At 43.8% G+C, this 14,139-nt stretch overlaps 1 protein-coding gene across 2 annotated transcripts in view; it reads left to right on the forward strand.

Moving 5' to 3' along the window:
- LOC136625185 (interferon-induced GTP-binding protein Mx1-like) overlaps nt 1–9,311 on the forward strand; it is a 52,820-nt gene extending 43,509 nt beyond the window's left edge. For both annotated transcript variants that reach the window (XM_066599200.1, XM_066599201.1), the window contains exon 14: nt 8,391–9,311. In XM_066599200.1, coding sequence (XP_066455297.1) covers nt 8,391–8,624 — 234 coding nt within the window. In that variant the 3' untranslated portion in view covers nt 8,625–9,311. The remainder of the gene's footprint in view (nt 1–8,390) is intronic.
- The last annotated feature ends 4,828 nt before the right edge of the window (nt 9,312–14,139 follow it).

Genomic DNA, 14,139 nt, shown 5'->3' on the forward strand with positions numbered 1-14,139 from the left:
TTAGTCAATAAACATGCAAGGAAGGCTTTGGTACTCCTGCTATGATGTGCCAACCCTGTAGCAGTGATTGGCTGGCCGGATCAGGTGACCTAGGGTCATAACAACTCAGGTCACCTGATGCTCGCTTCACGCGGAGGCTGGATTAGCTGAGGGACAGAGCTGCTGTGAATGAGGGAGAGCGTTAGTGTAAGTTAGAAGGAGCGTTTAGGCAGGGATTAGAGATGAGCGAGCGTACTCGCTAAGGCAAATTACTCAAGCGAGTATTGCCATTTTCGAGTACATGCCCGCTCATCTCAAAAGATTTGGGGTGAGCGGTGAGTTGCAGGGGGGAGAGAGAGATCTCCCCCCTGTTCCTCCCCGCTCTTCCCCGCCGGCCCCCGAATCTTTTGATTGGCAATACTCGCTCGAGTAATTTGCCTTAGCGAGTACGCTCGCTCATCTCTAGCAGGGATCCATCTTCAAAGAACCCAACAGTCCTTTTTAGGACTACAACTCCACTTTTGTGCATCATCAGTTTGGCTGCCTGGGACCAGTAGTGCGCACAAAGCATTCACAAGCATCCCGGCTGTATACTGCATACTGTTACCGGTTCTATACAGTATACTGCTACTGGTGTACACAGACTATATAGGAACTAACAAGACTCCTCTCATTTTTTCATTTTTTTTATTTGTTTTTGGCTGAAAGCATTAGCATAATAGGCCCAAGTGTGTATCCTATCCATCCACACTATATAACAAGACTGTACTCATTTTACACTGTCTATTTTTTGCTAAAGTATATGCAAAATACCCGTGTGTGTGTCCAGAGGGTACCCATGCTACTTCCTTCACATCTATTCAGTGTGCATGGGCTGAAGAGTAGGAGGGGAAGGAGGAGACTGAGAACCATCCTTCTACTGAGAACAGCGATGTGTTGCGTACTGGGACTCTGGCACACATGGCTGACTTCATGTTCAGCTGCCATTCCTGTGACCCTCGCGTTAGACGCATTTTGGCCAACACGGATTACTGGGTGTTCACCCTTCTCGACCCACGGTATAAGGAGAACCTTTCCACTCTCATTCCCAAAGAGTAAAGGAGTACGAGAGTGATGCAATACCCCATGGCCCTGGTGGAAAAGCTGATAACTTCCCATCTGACAACGCTAGCGGTAGACGACATAGTTCAGTGGGCCAACTAGCAGGGCAGACGAGGGGAACAGGGAGCATGTCAGGCAGGGGAACACTCTCCAAGGCCTTTGCTAGTTTTATGGCACCCCAGCCAGACTGTGTCACCATTCCCCAGTCTAGGCTGAGTAGGAGGGAACACTGTAAAAAGATGGTGAGGGAGTACATAGCCGACCGTACCAACGTCCTCCGTGATCCCTCTGCTCTATACAACTATTGGGTGTCAAAGCTGGACACGTGGCACGAACTTGCTCTGTACGCCTTGGAGGTGCTGGCCTGCCCTGCTGCTAGCATGTTATCAGAGAGGGTGTTTAGTGCTGCTGGGTGGATTATCACGGATAAGCATACCCGCCTGTCAACTGACAGGGCCGACAGGGTTACACTCGTTAGGATGAAAAAAGCCTGGATTTCCCCAGACTTCTCTTCTCCACCAGTGGGAAAGCAGCTTAACATAAAGTATCTTTAAGCTGGAACTGGAGAACCATGCTCCCTCTATCACCCCAAAAAAGGGTAGAAGTAGCTTGGTCTATCCTTCACTGATCTTCCTCCTCTTCCCCCCCCCCTCCTCCTCCTCCTCCTCCTAAACCAGCATGTCAGCACACTGAACAGCCAATTCTTCAGAGAGCCAAAAGGCTCTGTAAAAACTATTTTTTCAGAGGGCTGCCTCCAGGCTCTGTCAAAACAATTTTTTGTGAGGGCCGCCTCCAGGTTCTCGCCCCCAATTTTGAAGAGGTTCACCACTAGAGTACAGCAAACGTGCTGGTTCCAGCTTCATACGCCCACAGAGTCCACAAATGTATCCCAGCGCAGTGTCCAGCTATCTGACACCGAGACAGAATGAATTGTCCTGGTTTGGCCACTCTAATGTCTTCATAGTACATGCTGTCTTTTCCTGGGGCACTGGTTAAAAAGCCCCTCGGGAAGAGGCAGGGGCTGGGACAGGCGGTAGCTTGCCTGTCGGTGGACCGCCACTTGGATCCCATTAAGCAAGTACGAGCTGTATGTTAAAAAAATATTTCAGGGGTTCACCTGCACTCTGGGTAAACAAATCTTTCAGGGGTACACCTATACTCTTGGTACACAAATCTTTCAGGGGTTCACCTATACCTTTGGTAAACAAATACCCTCCACTCTCGCTCAAAAAATCTTTCAGGTTCTCACCTGCAATTTTGGTTAAAAAAAATTCTTTTTAAAATGGGTTGTTTTCTTCATTAAAAATGTAGAAGTACTGGCCTGTGAGTCCCCCCTATGCTGGTGTTTTTGGCTAATGAAATGCTGCGACGGAGGTGGCTTGGGATGGCACTTACAATCATACATTAATTTGTCAGCTATGAAGCACAATTTTAAAAGGGTCACACGGCGTACGGAAACGTATTCCAGTGCGGTGTCCATCTTTGGCCACTAATTTCTTTACAGTTCATGCTATCTTTCCCTGGGGCACTGGTGAACAAGCCCCTCCGGGAGAGGCAGGGGCTGGGACAGGTGGTAGCTTGCCTGTCGGTGGACCGCCACCTGAATCCCATTTGGCAAGTACGAGCTGTCGCTCAAAAAAACCTTTTTAGGTTTTTACCTGCACTCTTGGTAAATAAATCTTTCAGGGTTTCACCTGCACTCTGGGTAAAAAAAAATCTGTTGTTTTAGAATGGGTTATTGAATTGTTGAGATATGTAGAAGTACTGACATCTGAGTCCCCTTTATGCCCACGTTTGTGGCTAATGAAATTTTATGATGGAGGTGGCACGGGATTGGAATTATGATCATACGTTAATTTATCAGCAATTCTCATCAGCATTGTGGGCTATCACCCACAATTTCAAAGAGGGTCGCTGCCAAGCCCTGCAAAACCCTATGCAGTGTGTGTCTCCTGTTCCTCCTCATCCAATACGCAGTTATAAATGGACATGAGGGTGGTGTGGCTATCAAGCAACCGTGTGGCATGAGAACAGCTGAACACTGCGCTGGGAAAAATTTCAGTACACTGTGGACTGAGTAGGCGAAGGGGTGCGCCTTACCCCGTTTAGGATGGGGATAGCTGGACGCTGCACTAGGGAAACTCTCAGTATGCTGTGGACGCAGGCTCGTGCCTGCGTCTTGGAGGGGATTGGACAGCAATGCCAGCGTGTAACACAGTAGAAGAGGCAGTGGTGTCACCTGCAGGCGGAGAGTGGCCTTTGTTCCACCTAGTGTGGTGCTTAGCCAAGATGTGCCAGTGCGAGTGCCTTGCTGATTATGGTCTGGCGCAACTAAATTGTTAGGGGGGTGACCACCGGGTTATTGCCCACAATTTGGCTTAATAGTGCGACCTAATGCAACCATCTATGCATGCTGCCCCTGCTGTTCCCTATCCATTTCTGTGGTGTTTCCATCACTTTCTGATGTTTTCACACCCTCCTCTATGAAGAGCATGGGTCACCTTGAAAAATGCTCGTCTCCCATTGACTTCAATGGGGTTCGTTAGTTGAAACGAGCTCTCGAGCATTACAAAAAGTTTGGCTCGAGTAACGAGCACCCGAGCATGTTAGTGCTCACTCATCTCTACTGCTTATAGATAGCCTGCATTCTTTTATTCCCCCAATAGTACAGAAAAGATCAGCTAATGTTCCATCTACTTACTCAGAGAAAACAGATAAAAAATAGGAATCTAAAAGTTCGGCCTTCTCAACGTCATTCTTAAGCAATTCACCACTTTCATCTTGTAAGTATCCAATAGCATCTTTGACTTTTCTTTTGCTTTTGACATACCCCCCAAATCCTTTTTTATTCATTTTGGCCTCTGTTGCAAGCCTCAATTCATTATTAGCTTTAGCTTTTCTGACACTTGCCCTACAGTACTGCAGACTGCATTATATTCTTCTTTAGATATTTCCCCCTTTTCATTTGTTAAACATTTTTCTTAATTTTTAGCATGTGTGCAAGTTCTGTGTTCATCCATTCTGGTCTCTTTAAATGCTTCCCATTCTTCCTTCTATTAGGGATTGTTAACGATTGTGCTTTGAGAATCTTATTTCGCAATATTTCGCAACCTTCTTGGACATTTCTGTCCTTATGAACATCCAGCCATTGAATTCTTCCTACTCTCTTTCTGAGTCCATTAAAATCTGCCTTTCTGAAATCCAACCTTGAGGTCTGAGTTTTCTCAGGTTTTCCTTCCTTTTTTATCAAAAATTCAAGGATAGAATGATCACTGACTCCTAAGATCCCAGCCACTCTTACTTCCTCAACCATTTCCTCCCTGTTGGTAAGAATTAGGTCCAAGAGAGCGGAAGAAAAAAGGAAAATGGTTATAGTGATGCTAACTGCTGCCCCTTGTGGTTCAAATTAATCACTGTCCTCAAAAACAAATCTTATTTTTATACAAGTGCCATCTACACTACAGTATAATAATACTGCCCCTTATATACAAGACTCTAACTACTACAATACTGCTCCCTACGTACAAGAATATTACTACTATAATACTGCTCCTATGTACAAGAATATAACTACTATAATACTGCTCCTATGTACAAGAATATAACTACTATAATACTGCTCCTATGTCCAAGAATATAACTACTATAATACTGCTCCTATGTACAGGAATATAACTACTATAATACTGCCCCCTATGTACAAGAATATAACTACTATAATACTGCCCCCCATGTGCAAGAATATAACTACTATAATACTGCGCCCTATGTACAAGAATATAACTACTATAATACTGTGCCCTATGTACAAGAATATAACCACTATAATACTGCTCCTATGTACAAGAATATAACTACTATAATACTGTGCCCTATGTCCAAGAATATAACTACTATAATACTGCCCCTTATGTACAAGAATATAACTACTATAATACTGCTCCTATGTACAGGAATATAACTACTATAATACTGCCCCTTATGTACAAGAATATAACTACTATAATACTGCTCCTATGTACAGGAATATAGCTACTATAATACTGCCCCTTATGTACAAGAATATACCTACTATATTAATGCCCCTATGTACAAGAATATAACTACTATAATACTGCCCCTCTTTACAAGAATATAGCTACTATAATACTGCCCCTTATGTACAAGAATATAACTACTATAGTACTGCTCCTATGTACAGGAATATAACTACTATAATACTGCCCCTATGTACAGGAATATAACTACTATAATACTACACCTATGAACAAGAATAGAACTACTATAATACTGCCCTATGTACAGGAATATAACTACTATAATACTACACCTATGAACAAGAATAGAACTACTATAATACTGCCCCTATGTACAAGAATAGAACTACTATAATACTGCCCCTTATGTACAGGAATATAGCGACTATAATACTGCCCCTTATGTACAGGAATATAGCGACTATAATACTGCCCCCTATGTACAAGAATATAGCTACTATAATACTAAGCCCTTATGTACCAGAATATAACTACTATAATACTGCACCCTATGTACAGGAATATAACTACTATAATACTGCTATTATGTACAGGAATATAGCTACTATAATACTGCTCCTATGTAAAAGAATATAACTACTATAATAATGCCCCTATGTGCAAGAATATAACTACTATAATAATGCCCCTATGTACAAGAATATAACTACTATAATACTGCCCCTTATGTACAAGAATATAACTACTATAATACTGCCCCTTATGTACAAGAATAGAACTACTATAATACTGCCCCTTATGTACAAGAATAGAACTACTATAATACTGCTCCTATGTACAGGAATAGAACTACTATAATACTACACCTATGAACAAGAATAGAACTACTATAATACTGCTTCTATGTCCAAGAATATAACTACTATAATACTGCTCCCATGTACAAGAATATAACTACTATAATACTGCCCCCTATGTACAAGAATATAACTACTATAATACTGCCCCTTATGTACAAGAATATAACTACTATAATAATGCCCCTATGTGCAAGAATATAACTACTATAATAATGCCCCTATGTACAAGAATATAACTACTATAATACTGCCCCTTATGTACAAGAATATAACTACTATAATACTGCCCCTTATGTACAAGAATAGAACTACTATAATACTGCCCCTTATGTACAAGAATAGAACTACTATAATACTGCTCCTATGTACAGGAATAGAACTACTATAATACTACACCTATGAACAAGAATAGAACTACTATAATACTGCTTCTATGTCCAAGAATATAACTACTATAATACTGCTCCCATGTACAAGAATATAACTACTATAATACTGCCCCCTATGTACAAGAATATAACTACTATAATACTGCCCCTTATGTACAAGAATATAACTACTATAATACTGCCACCTATGTACAAGAATATAACTACTATAATACTGCCCCCTATGTACAAGAATATAACTACTATAATACTGCCACCTATGTACAAGAATATAACTACTATAACACTGCCCCCTATGTACAAGAATATAACTACTATAATACTGCTCCCATGTACAAGAATATAACTACTATAATACTGCCCCCTATGTACAAGAATATAACTACTATAATACTGCCCCTTATGTACAAGAATATAACTACTATAATACTGCCACCTATGTACAAGAATATAACTACTATAATACTGCCCCCTATGTACAAGAATATAACTACTATAATACTGCTCCTATGTACAAGAATATAACTACTATAATACTGCCACCTATGTACAAGAATATAACTACTATAACACTGCCCCCTATGTACAAGAATATAACTACTATAATACTGCCCCCTATGTACAAGAATATAACTACTATAATACTGCCCCCTATGTACAAGAATATAACTACTATAATACTGCCCCCTATGTACAAGAATATAACTACTATAATACTGCCCCTCTTTACAAGAATATAGCTACTATAATACTGCCCCTTATGTACAAGAATATAACTACTATAGTACTGCTCCTATGTACAAGAATATAACTACTATAATACTGCCCCCTATGTACAAGAATATAACTACTATAATACTGCTCTCTATGTACAAGAATATAACTACTATAATACTGCCCCCTATGTACAAAAATATAACTACTATAATACTGCTCCTATGTACAGGAATATAACTACTATAATACTGCCCCCTATGTACAAGAATATAACTACTATAATACTGCTCTCTATGTACAAGAATATAACTACTATAATACTGCCCCCTATGTACAAGAATATAACTACTATAATACTGCTCTCTATGTACAAGAATATAACTACTATAATACTGCCCCCTATGTACAAGAATATAACTACTATAATACTGCTCCTATGTACAGGAATATAACTACTAGAATACTGCCCCCTATGTACAAGAATATAACTACTATAATACTGCCACCTATGTACAAGAATGTAACTACTATATTACAATCCACCTATGTACAAGACTATAACTAGTATCATACTATCCCCCATGTACAAGAATATAACTACTATAATACTATGTACTATATATAAAATTTTGCCCCCCAAAAGGCACTAGGTCTTATTTTCAGCGAATGTCTTATACTTACCTAACAGGCTTGGTGCAGGTCCCTCTTGCTGCTCTCCGAAATGTTTGATTGGCCAAATCATATATCCCAGCTCAACAACGCGATGGCTGTGATTGGTTCTTCGATGCCTGCTCTGTCAATCAATGCAGTATCCGATGAACCAAACACAGCCATTCCATTGGTTCATGGAGCTTTGCATTGATTGGCTGAGCAGCATTCGAGAATGAATCAGAGCCATCGCTTCCTGGAGGCGGGATTTATGAATACCGTACACAGAAAGTGATTTTCTGTAAGCGAACATGGTGTACTGGATGCATAGTGGAGCTCAAGATAGCAGCAGGAGGACCTGGACTGAGCCTTCTAGGTAATGTATTTTTTTTAAATGTAAAGCAGCTAGGGCTTATTTTTGTGGTAGGGCTTATTTTTCAAGTGTCCCGAAAAATTGGGGTAGGGCTTATTTTCAGGGTGGGTCATATTTTTGGGGAAATGGGGTATAATACTGTCCCCATGTGAATATAAAGGATATCAGTACAATACAAATATAAGTTATAATTTATGAGCTTGAGTCTGTGATTCTTTCCGTTATATTGCTATCTTTACTTTTGCATAGTATATACTGTAGATGTGGTAAGAGGAGATTTCTACAATCACTGACTTTCATCTTACTAACCTTCTTTCTACCCTAGACTATGACTGCCCGTTTGTCAAAGCAGATCCCCTTGATCATCCTGCACTGCATGCTCCACGAGTGTGCTGACAAGCTGGAGGCCCAAATGCTGCTTCTGCTTCAGGACAAGGAGAACATCAATATGTTACTAGTGGAAAAGGAGGACCTGGTGAGAGAGCGTCAGAATCTGAACGACCAGATCAAACGTCTTCAGGCGGCCCAAAAGAGAGTAGCCAAATTCCCATACAAGTAATTAAGCCTGAAAATATGTATATATTGATAGGAGTAGAACCCTCCGGGAGGCGCTCTAGCATTCCCTCTCCTTTTGGTAAATCTTCTTTGGTGCATTTCTTATAATGGGCTGTAGTAGCAATTTCAATGTTTTAATACCTCTATCCTCATTGTAAGGCTGCATCCGCACGGGCTACAGAATGGGCTTCACATTATAGCGAGATCTTGTAGCCCGTGCGGATGCAGCCTCAGGCCGCTTCCAGTTACCCCTCCTGATTTTCATCATCCCAATCATCATTTTCAGTGCATCCACCACTAATGGGTGATTATTCTGGAACTAACACCGGTCTCAACCAGAAAAATCCATTCCTCCTTGCAAAAGCCAAGGATGAAGAATGGGAGATTCCTTAGCATCTGCACCCCAGTCTAGCCAGCATCAAACTGATTGCAGCTCAGAGGATCCACTTCTCTGAAGAGAAATGTAACACTAGGACTATAAATTTACTTATGGACTTTAACTTGTTAACCCACAGACCCCCTGTTATGAGAGATGAACTCTCTGGGCTAATCAGATGAAATCTGGTACAGACACCTCGGGGATTTGTTTGATAAGGGTTCCTTAGTTTATTATTATCTACAGTAGTTCTACAACCCAGATGTTAACTTTCTGTGGAATACCAATAAACAGCTACACTGCCCTAGGCACTCACTGAAGATCTAAGCCAGTAAAGTATCTCAAACTTAATGCTGTCTCATCCATCTGGGGTTAGCTGGAATGCATTGGAACAGGATGGGTAATAAATAGAGATGAGCGAACGTACTCGGATAGGCACTACTCGTCCGAGTAATGTGCCTTATCCGAGTACCGCTGTACTCGTGCTGAAAGATTCGGGACGCGCTGCGGAGCGGGGAGCTGCAGGGGAGAGCGGGGAGGAACGGAGGGGAGATCTTTCTCTCCTTCTCTCCCGGCCGCTCTGCCCCGCTCCCCGCTGCGACTCACCTGTCAGCAGCGGAGCGCCCCGAATCTTTCAGGACGAGCACAGCGGTACTCGGATAAGGCACGTTACTCGGACGAGTAGTGCCTATCCGAGTACGTTCGCTCATCTCTAGTAATAAAGTTATCACTTTAGAGAAAAAAAATGTTCTATGGTAATATGTGGTAACAGCTAATTCATCTAATCACCACCCTGTTGTTGGTGCCCCACAGTCCTTGGTGGGGCAGAACATGCACGCCACAAGTCCAGTCCCGCCCCACCCATGGATGTACTCAGGCCCATAGATGAAACACCATTACAAGTCCTGCCCCCGATAGCACCTCCTTGTTGCTGGCCCACCTCTACACCCCTCTTAACTATGATTATCTTTGATTCACCTGAGCAAAAGATCTGGGGAATTTACAGAATTCAATGATCTAATTAGTGATGTTATTGAGGAGAAACCTTGATGCCCGGGAAGAGATATCAGGATGGATGTGGACATTGAAGTTCCTATCCTGAATTTTCCATGCAGTGTCCAATCCAGGTTTGCAGTGGTAAGTCACATGTGGACAGGACCCCAGTTCTCAGGATCTGACGAGGCAAGTGGTAGGACCCCCACTGGTATGACATACAATAATATAGGGAGGTTCCTGGGCTCTGATGGAACCTATCACCGCTTACCTGGACAAGCCTCATATGTCTTTAATAGAGATGAGCGAGCCTACTCGGCCACGCCCCTTTTTCGCCTGAGTACCGCGATTTTCGAGTACTTCCGTACTCGGGCGAAAAGATTCGGGGAGCGCCGTGGGTGAGTGGGGGGTTGCAGCGGGGAGTGGGGGGGGGGGAGAGGGAGAGAGGGCTCCCCCCTGTTCCCCGCTGCTACCCACCACGCCGCCACACCTCCCTCCGCCCCCCCGAATCTTTTCACCCGAGTACTGAAGTACTCGAAAATCACGGTGCTCGATCGAGTAATTACTCGAAACGAGTAGGTTCGCTCATCTCTAGTCTTTAATCTTCTCTCCTAGACAATGACCATCCCAATGTACAGGTCATGACAATATGACATCAACCCTTTTTATTTCCTTTCTGACATTTGGCGACAATAGTGTCTCATTCACAAACAGTGAAAGATGGGATCAGTTCCATCCTCCATGGAGCAAGAGACCTTGAGGCTGATGTGGAGACACGAGGCCTCTAGGACGGGGTCTGATAGTGGATCTAGGAGACAGAAGGGTAGGTGGTGAAGAGAGTTTATTCAAGGGGTAAATATTAAAGATGATCCATACACCACCCAGCCCGCACTCTCCATTCTGCTAACTCATTCAGACTAAACGCGCCCCCTCCCCCTTCCCAAATCAAACCTCACATTCTCGTCTCTAGGACTTCTCTAGAGCAGCACTGGTTCTCTGGAACGCTCTACCCTGAAACAGCTGGACAATCTCTGCCGCACGGAACTTCAGACGCACCTTAAAAACGTACCTCTGCAAAGAGGCATACCAAATCTCGTTGGTATACTCATTGGTGCAGGCCCCCACCCCTATTGGTTCCTGCTAATTGAATACTACATGGAACTGTTGTATCGTCTGTTTTTCCCTGGATTTTGAAAGTGCTGCAGAATAGGTTGGCGCTATACAAATAAGGATTATTATTATGACCCGACCCGGAGTCCCGTGGTTGCCACAGCTATTTACCAGCTGAAGCTATTCACGCTGCACCTCAGAAGTGAACCACACTGGCACTGACACCCTGGGCTCCCCAGCATGTAAAGCTGTACTGCTCATTGAAAGAATATTAATAAATATTAGGTCCTGGTTAATATTAGCCCCCTGAACTGAAATGTGGCATAATGAATCTGTTGTAAACCTGCATGGTGCACCCAACGCAGCACTTGGCTCAGCAACTTTGTATACTATATCTGTATCCAGTATAGTGCTAAGCATCCGCCTCCCTCAGTATAAGGCCTTTATTCACATGAGCGTATATCAGCCGCGCCCGGCCGATATATGCTACCCCCTGAGCCATCTTCCCCTTCCCTCCGCCTCGCTGGCTCACCTCCTCTTTCCTCCCCTCTGACTGTTTGCAATGGGAGAGGCGGAGCTAAGCTCCCTCTCTTTGTCCATAGCTAGCAATGGGAATAGGCGGGCGGAGCTTAGCTGCACCTGTGCCCTGCCCCCCTCCCATTGCAAACAGCCGGAGGGGAGGTGGAGGGAAGGGGAAGACAGCACAGATCGTAGCGTATATCGGGCAGCTGTAAAAACAGTGGCCGATATACGCTCATGTGAATAAGCCCTAAGGTAGATGTGTGAGTGGTTGTTCAGCAGTACCTTCACCTGTGTAATGCTCCTCCATATAGCAGTTAGGCTGTCTGCCTGCCCTTCTATTTTGTAATAGTATGAAGCCGCTTTCTGTGATTTTTTTGCATATTCACAGTTTTTTCCTGTGACTTTATCTACCGACCTCTTGCCTGCCGAGTCCAAATATTTCCAGACGGCTCAAATTTTCCACCAGTTTGTGATTGCAGGTTTTCGTCGGGCACTTCCTTCACCCTACTTATTCTGAAACACCCTTTGACTTTGTTTAAACGAACTCGCTCACCAGTATTCACGACCAATTAACACCGGCTGTTCAACAGAATACATTTGTTGCACACTGAATCAAGCGCCTGTTTGGTAGTCGCATTTTGACATCATGGGTACAGTCCACTTTGTTAAGAGGTGTGACGGTTCGATAAACATAGGGGGCAAGTTATCAAACTGTCTAAAGCAAAACCTGTATTTGTTGCCCAATCCAACCAATCACAGCACAGTTTTCATTTCTCATTGTGCTCTTGAAAAATGAAAGCTACTCTGTGATTGGTTGCTCTGGACAAAAAAAAAAAAAAAAGGTTTTGTTGTAGTCCGTTTTCATAAATCTGCTGCATCATCTTCATGCAGATGAATTCTCATAGAGAACAAGACAAAAATTATGCTGTGATTGAGGAACGTTTGGTTTCCTAGTGAGAGAATCACCCTGTATAAAAGACGGGATCGGCAGATTGTGAGATGAGGTGCGAGACCCACAACACAAAGAAAAAGGCGAGGGGGACACCGCATTGGGGTAGCAGCGTCCAACATGGAGGATTCCACAAGGTGGAATGGGGTCCCTCCAGAACAGGTAATAGGAGCCCTGCGGGGGGGGGGGGGAATCAGGTGTTAGTAGCCCTGGTGCCTCTGAAACATTCTTTTCTTCCATATTTTGGACCCGCTCTTGGTTTAGGTTCACAAAATACTGATGAAGAATACGCCCTTGTGAAAGAGCCCTCAGGCTGAGGAGCAGACACACCACAAGCCGAGAGCATGTGTCAGTCTGCACCACGCCGAGGGAGCACAGGACTGTCTGTTAGAAAAAAATCCGGTATCCGCCCCGTTCTGTCTCAGCTGGAGAAACTCCACCTTGTACCAAGGCTTTCCATAGGAGAATCCCTGCACTGATGACCGAGAGACCCTGAAACAGGAGCCACCCGCACCCCAAGCACTACATGTCCATTCACACAAGTGGCTTCCACTAAAAACTCCTTGACTCAAGCTCTCTAGCAGTTTCCCTCGCGCCTGTCATGTGCTCTCCACCACCAATCACTACATCATAACATATTGTATGAAAGCGCACTATGATTTTGGGTTGTTTAATGGCAGTAAACCCTCATATAAATGGCATAGAATGATCAATATGAGCCACAACTTACTAGACACTTAGCAAAAAATCAAACTTTCTGCTGTCATTACTGTGCAACTCCAGTGCAAAAAAAAAAAATGCAGGCACTGAGGAATGCAGCAGAACTTCTGGTCTGTCCCTCTAATTGCACACTTTGCAGCCTAGTTATTTTTTTTTTCTTCAGGGCTCAGTCACACGGGCGTTTATTGCCGCGATTTGCGCATGCGCATGCGTCCGGCGATTTTTTAAAACCATTGCTTTGCAATGGTATCGGACACATGAGCGCTTTTTATGCGCTCGTCCGATAAATTAGAGAACAGAAATCGCAGATCGCACCTATCTGCGATCTGCGATTCCTGTTCTCTTCTCTATAGGCGCTCAATGGGGCCGGCGGCAGCAGCGCCGACCCCATTGAGAACATATAGAAGACAAATCATTCTTCTCTGCCACAGCTGGAACAGCTGTGGCAGAGAAGAACGATGTTTGCCCATTGTTTGCCCATTGAAAGCAATGGGCTGCCGGCGTGCGCGGGGTTAATTGTCGGGAAGGGGTTAAATATATAACCCCTTTCCTGCAATGCATCCTGAAAAGTGAAAAAATAAAAAAAAAGGATGTACTCACCTGCTCCCGGCAGCCTGAGATCCCCGCGGCCGTCCTGCAGTGGGTGTGAAGGGGGTGTGACTCAGGCTTGCCCCTGATTGGCTCAGCCTGAGCCAATCAGAGGCTGATCTCAGTCACACCCATTCATGAATTCATGAATGGGTGTGACTGAGACTTGCTTCTGATTGGCTCAGCGCTGAGCCAATCAGGGGCAAGCCTGAGTCACACCCCCTTCACACCCACTGCAGGCCGGCCGCCGGGATCTCCAGC

Source organism: Eleutherodactylus coqui, chromosome 4 (genome assembly GCF_035609145.1).
Source record: "Eleutherodactylus coqui strain aEleCoq1 chromosome 4, aEleCoq1.hap1, whole genome shotgun sequence".
Classification (NCBI taxonomy): domain Eukaryota; kingdom Metazoa; phylum Chordata; class Amphibia; order Anura; family Eleutherodactylidae; genus Eleutherodactylus; species Eleutherodactylus coqui.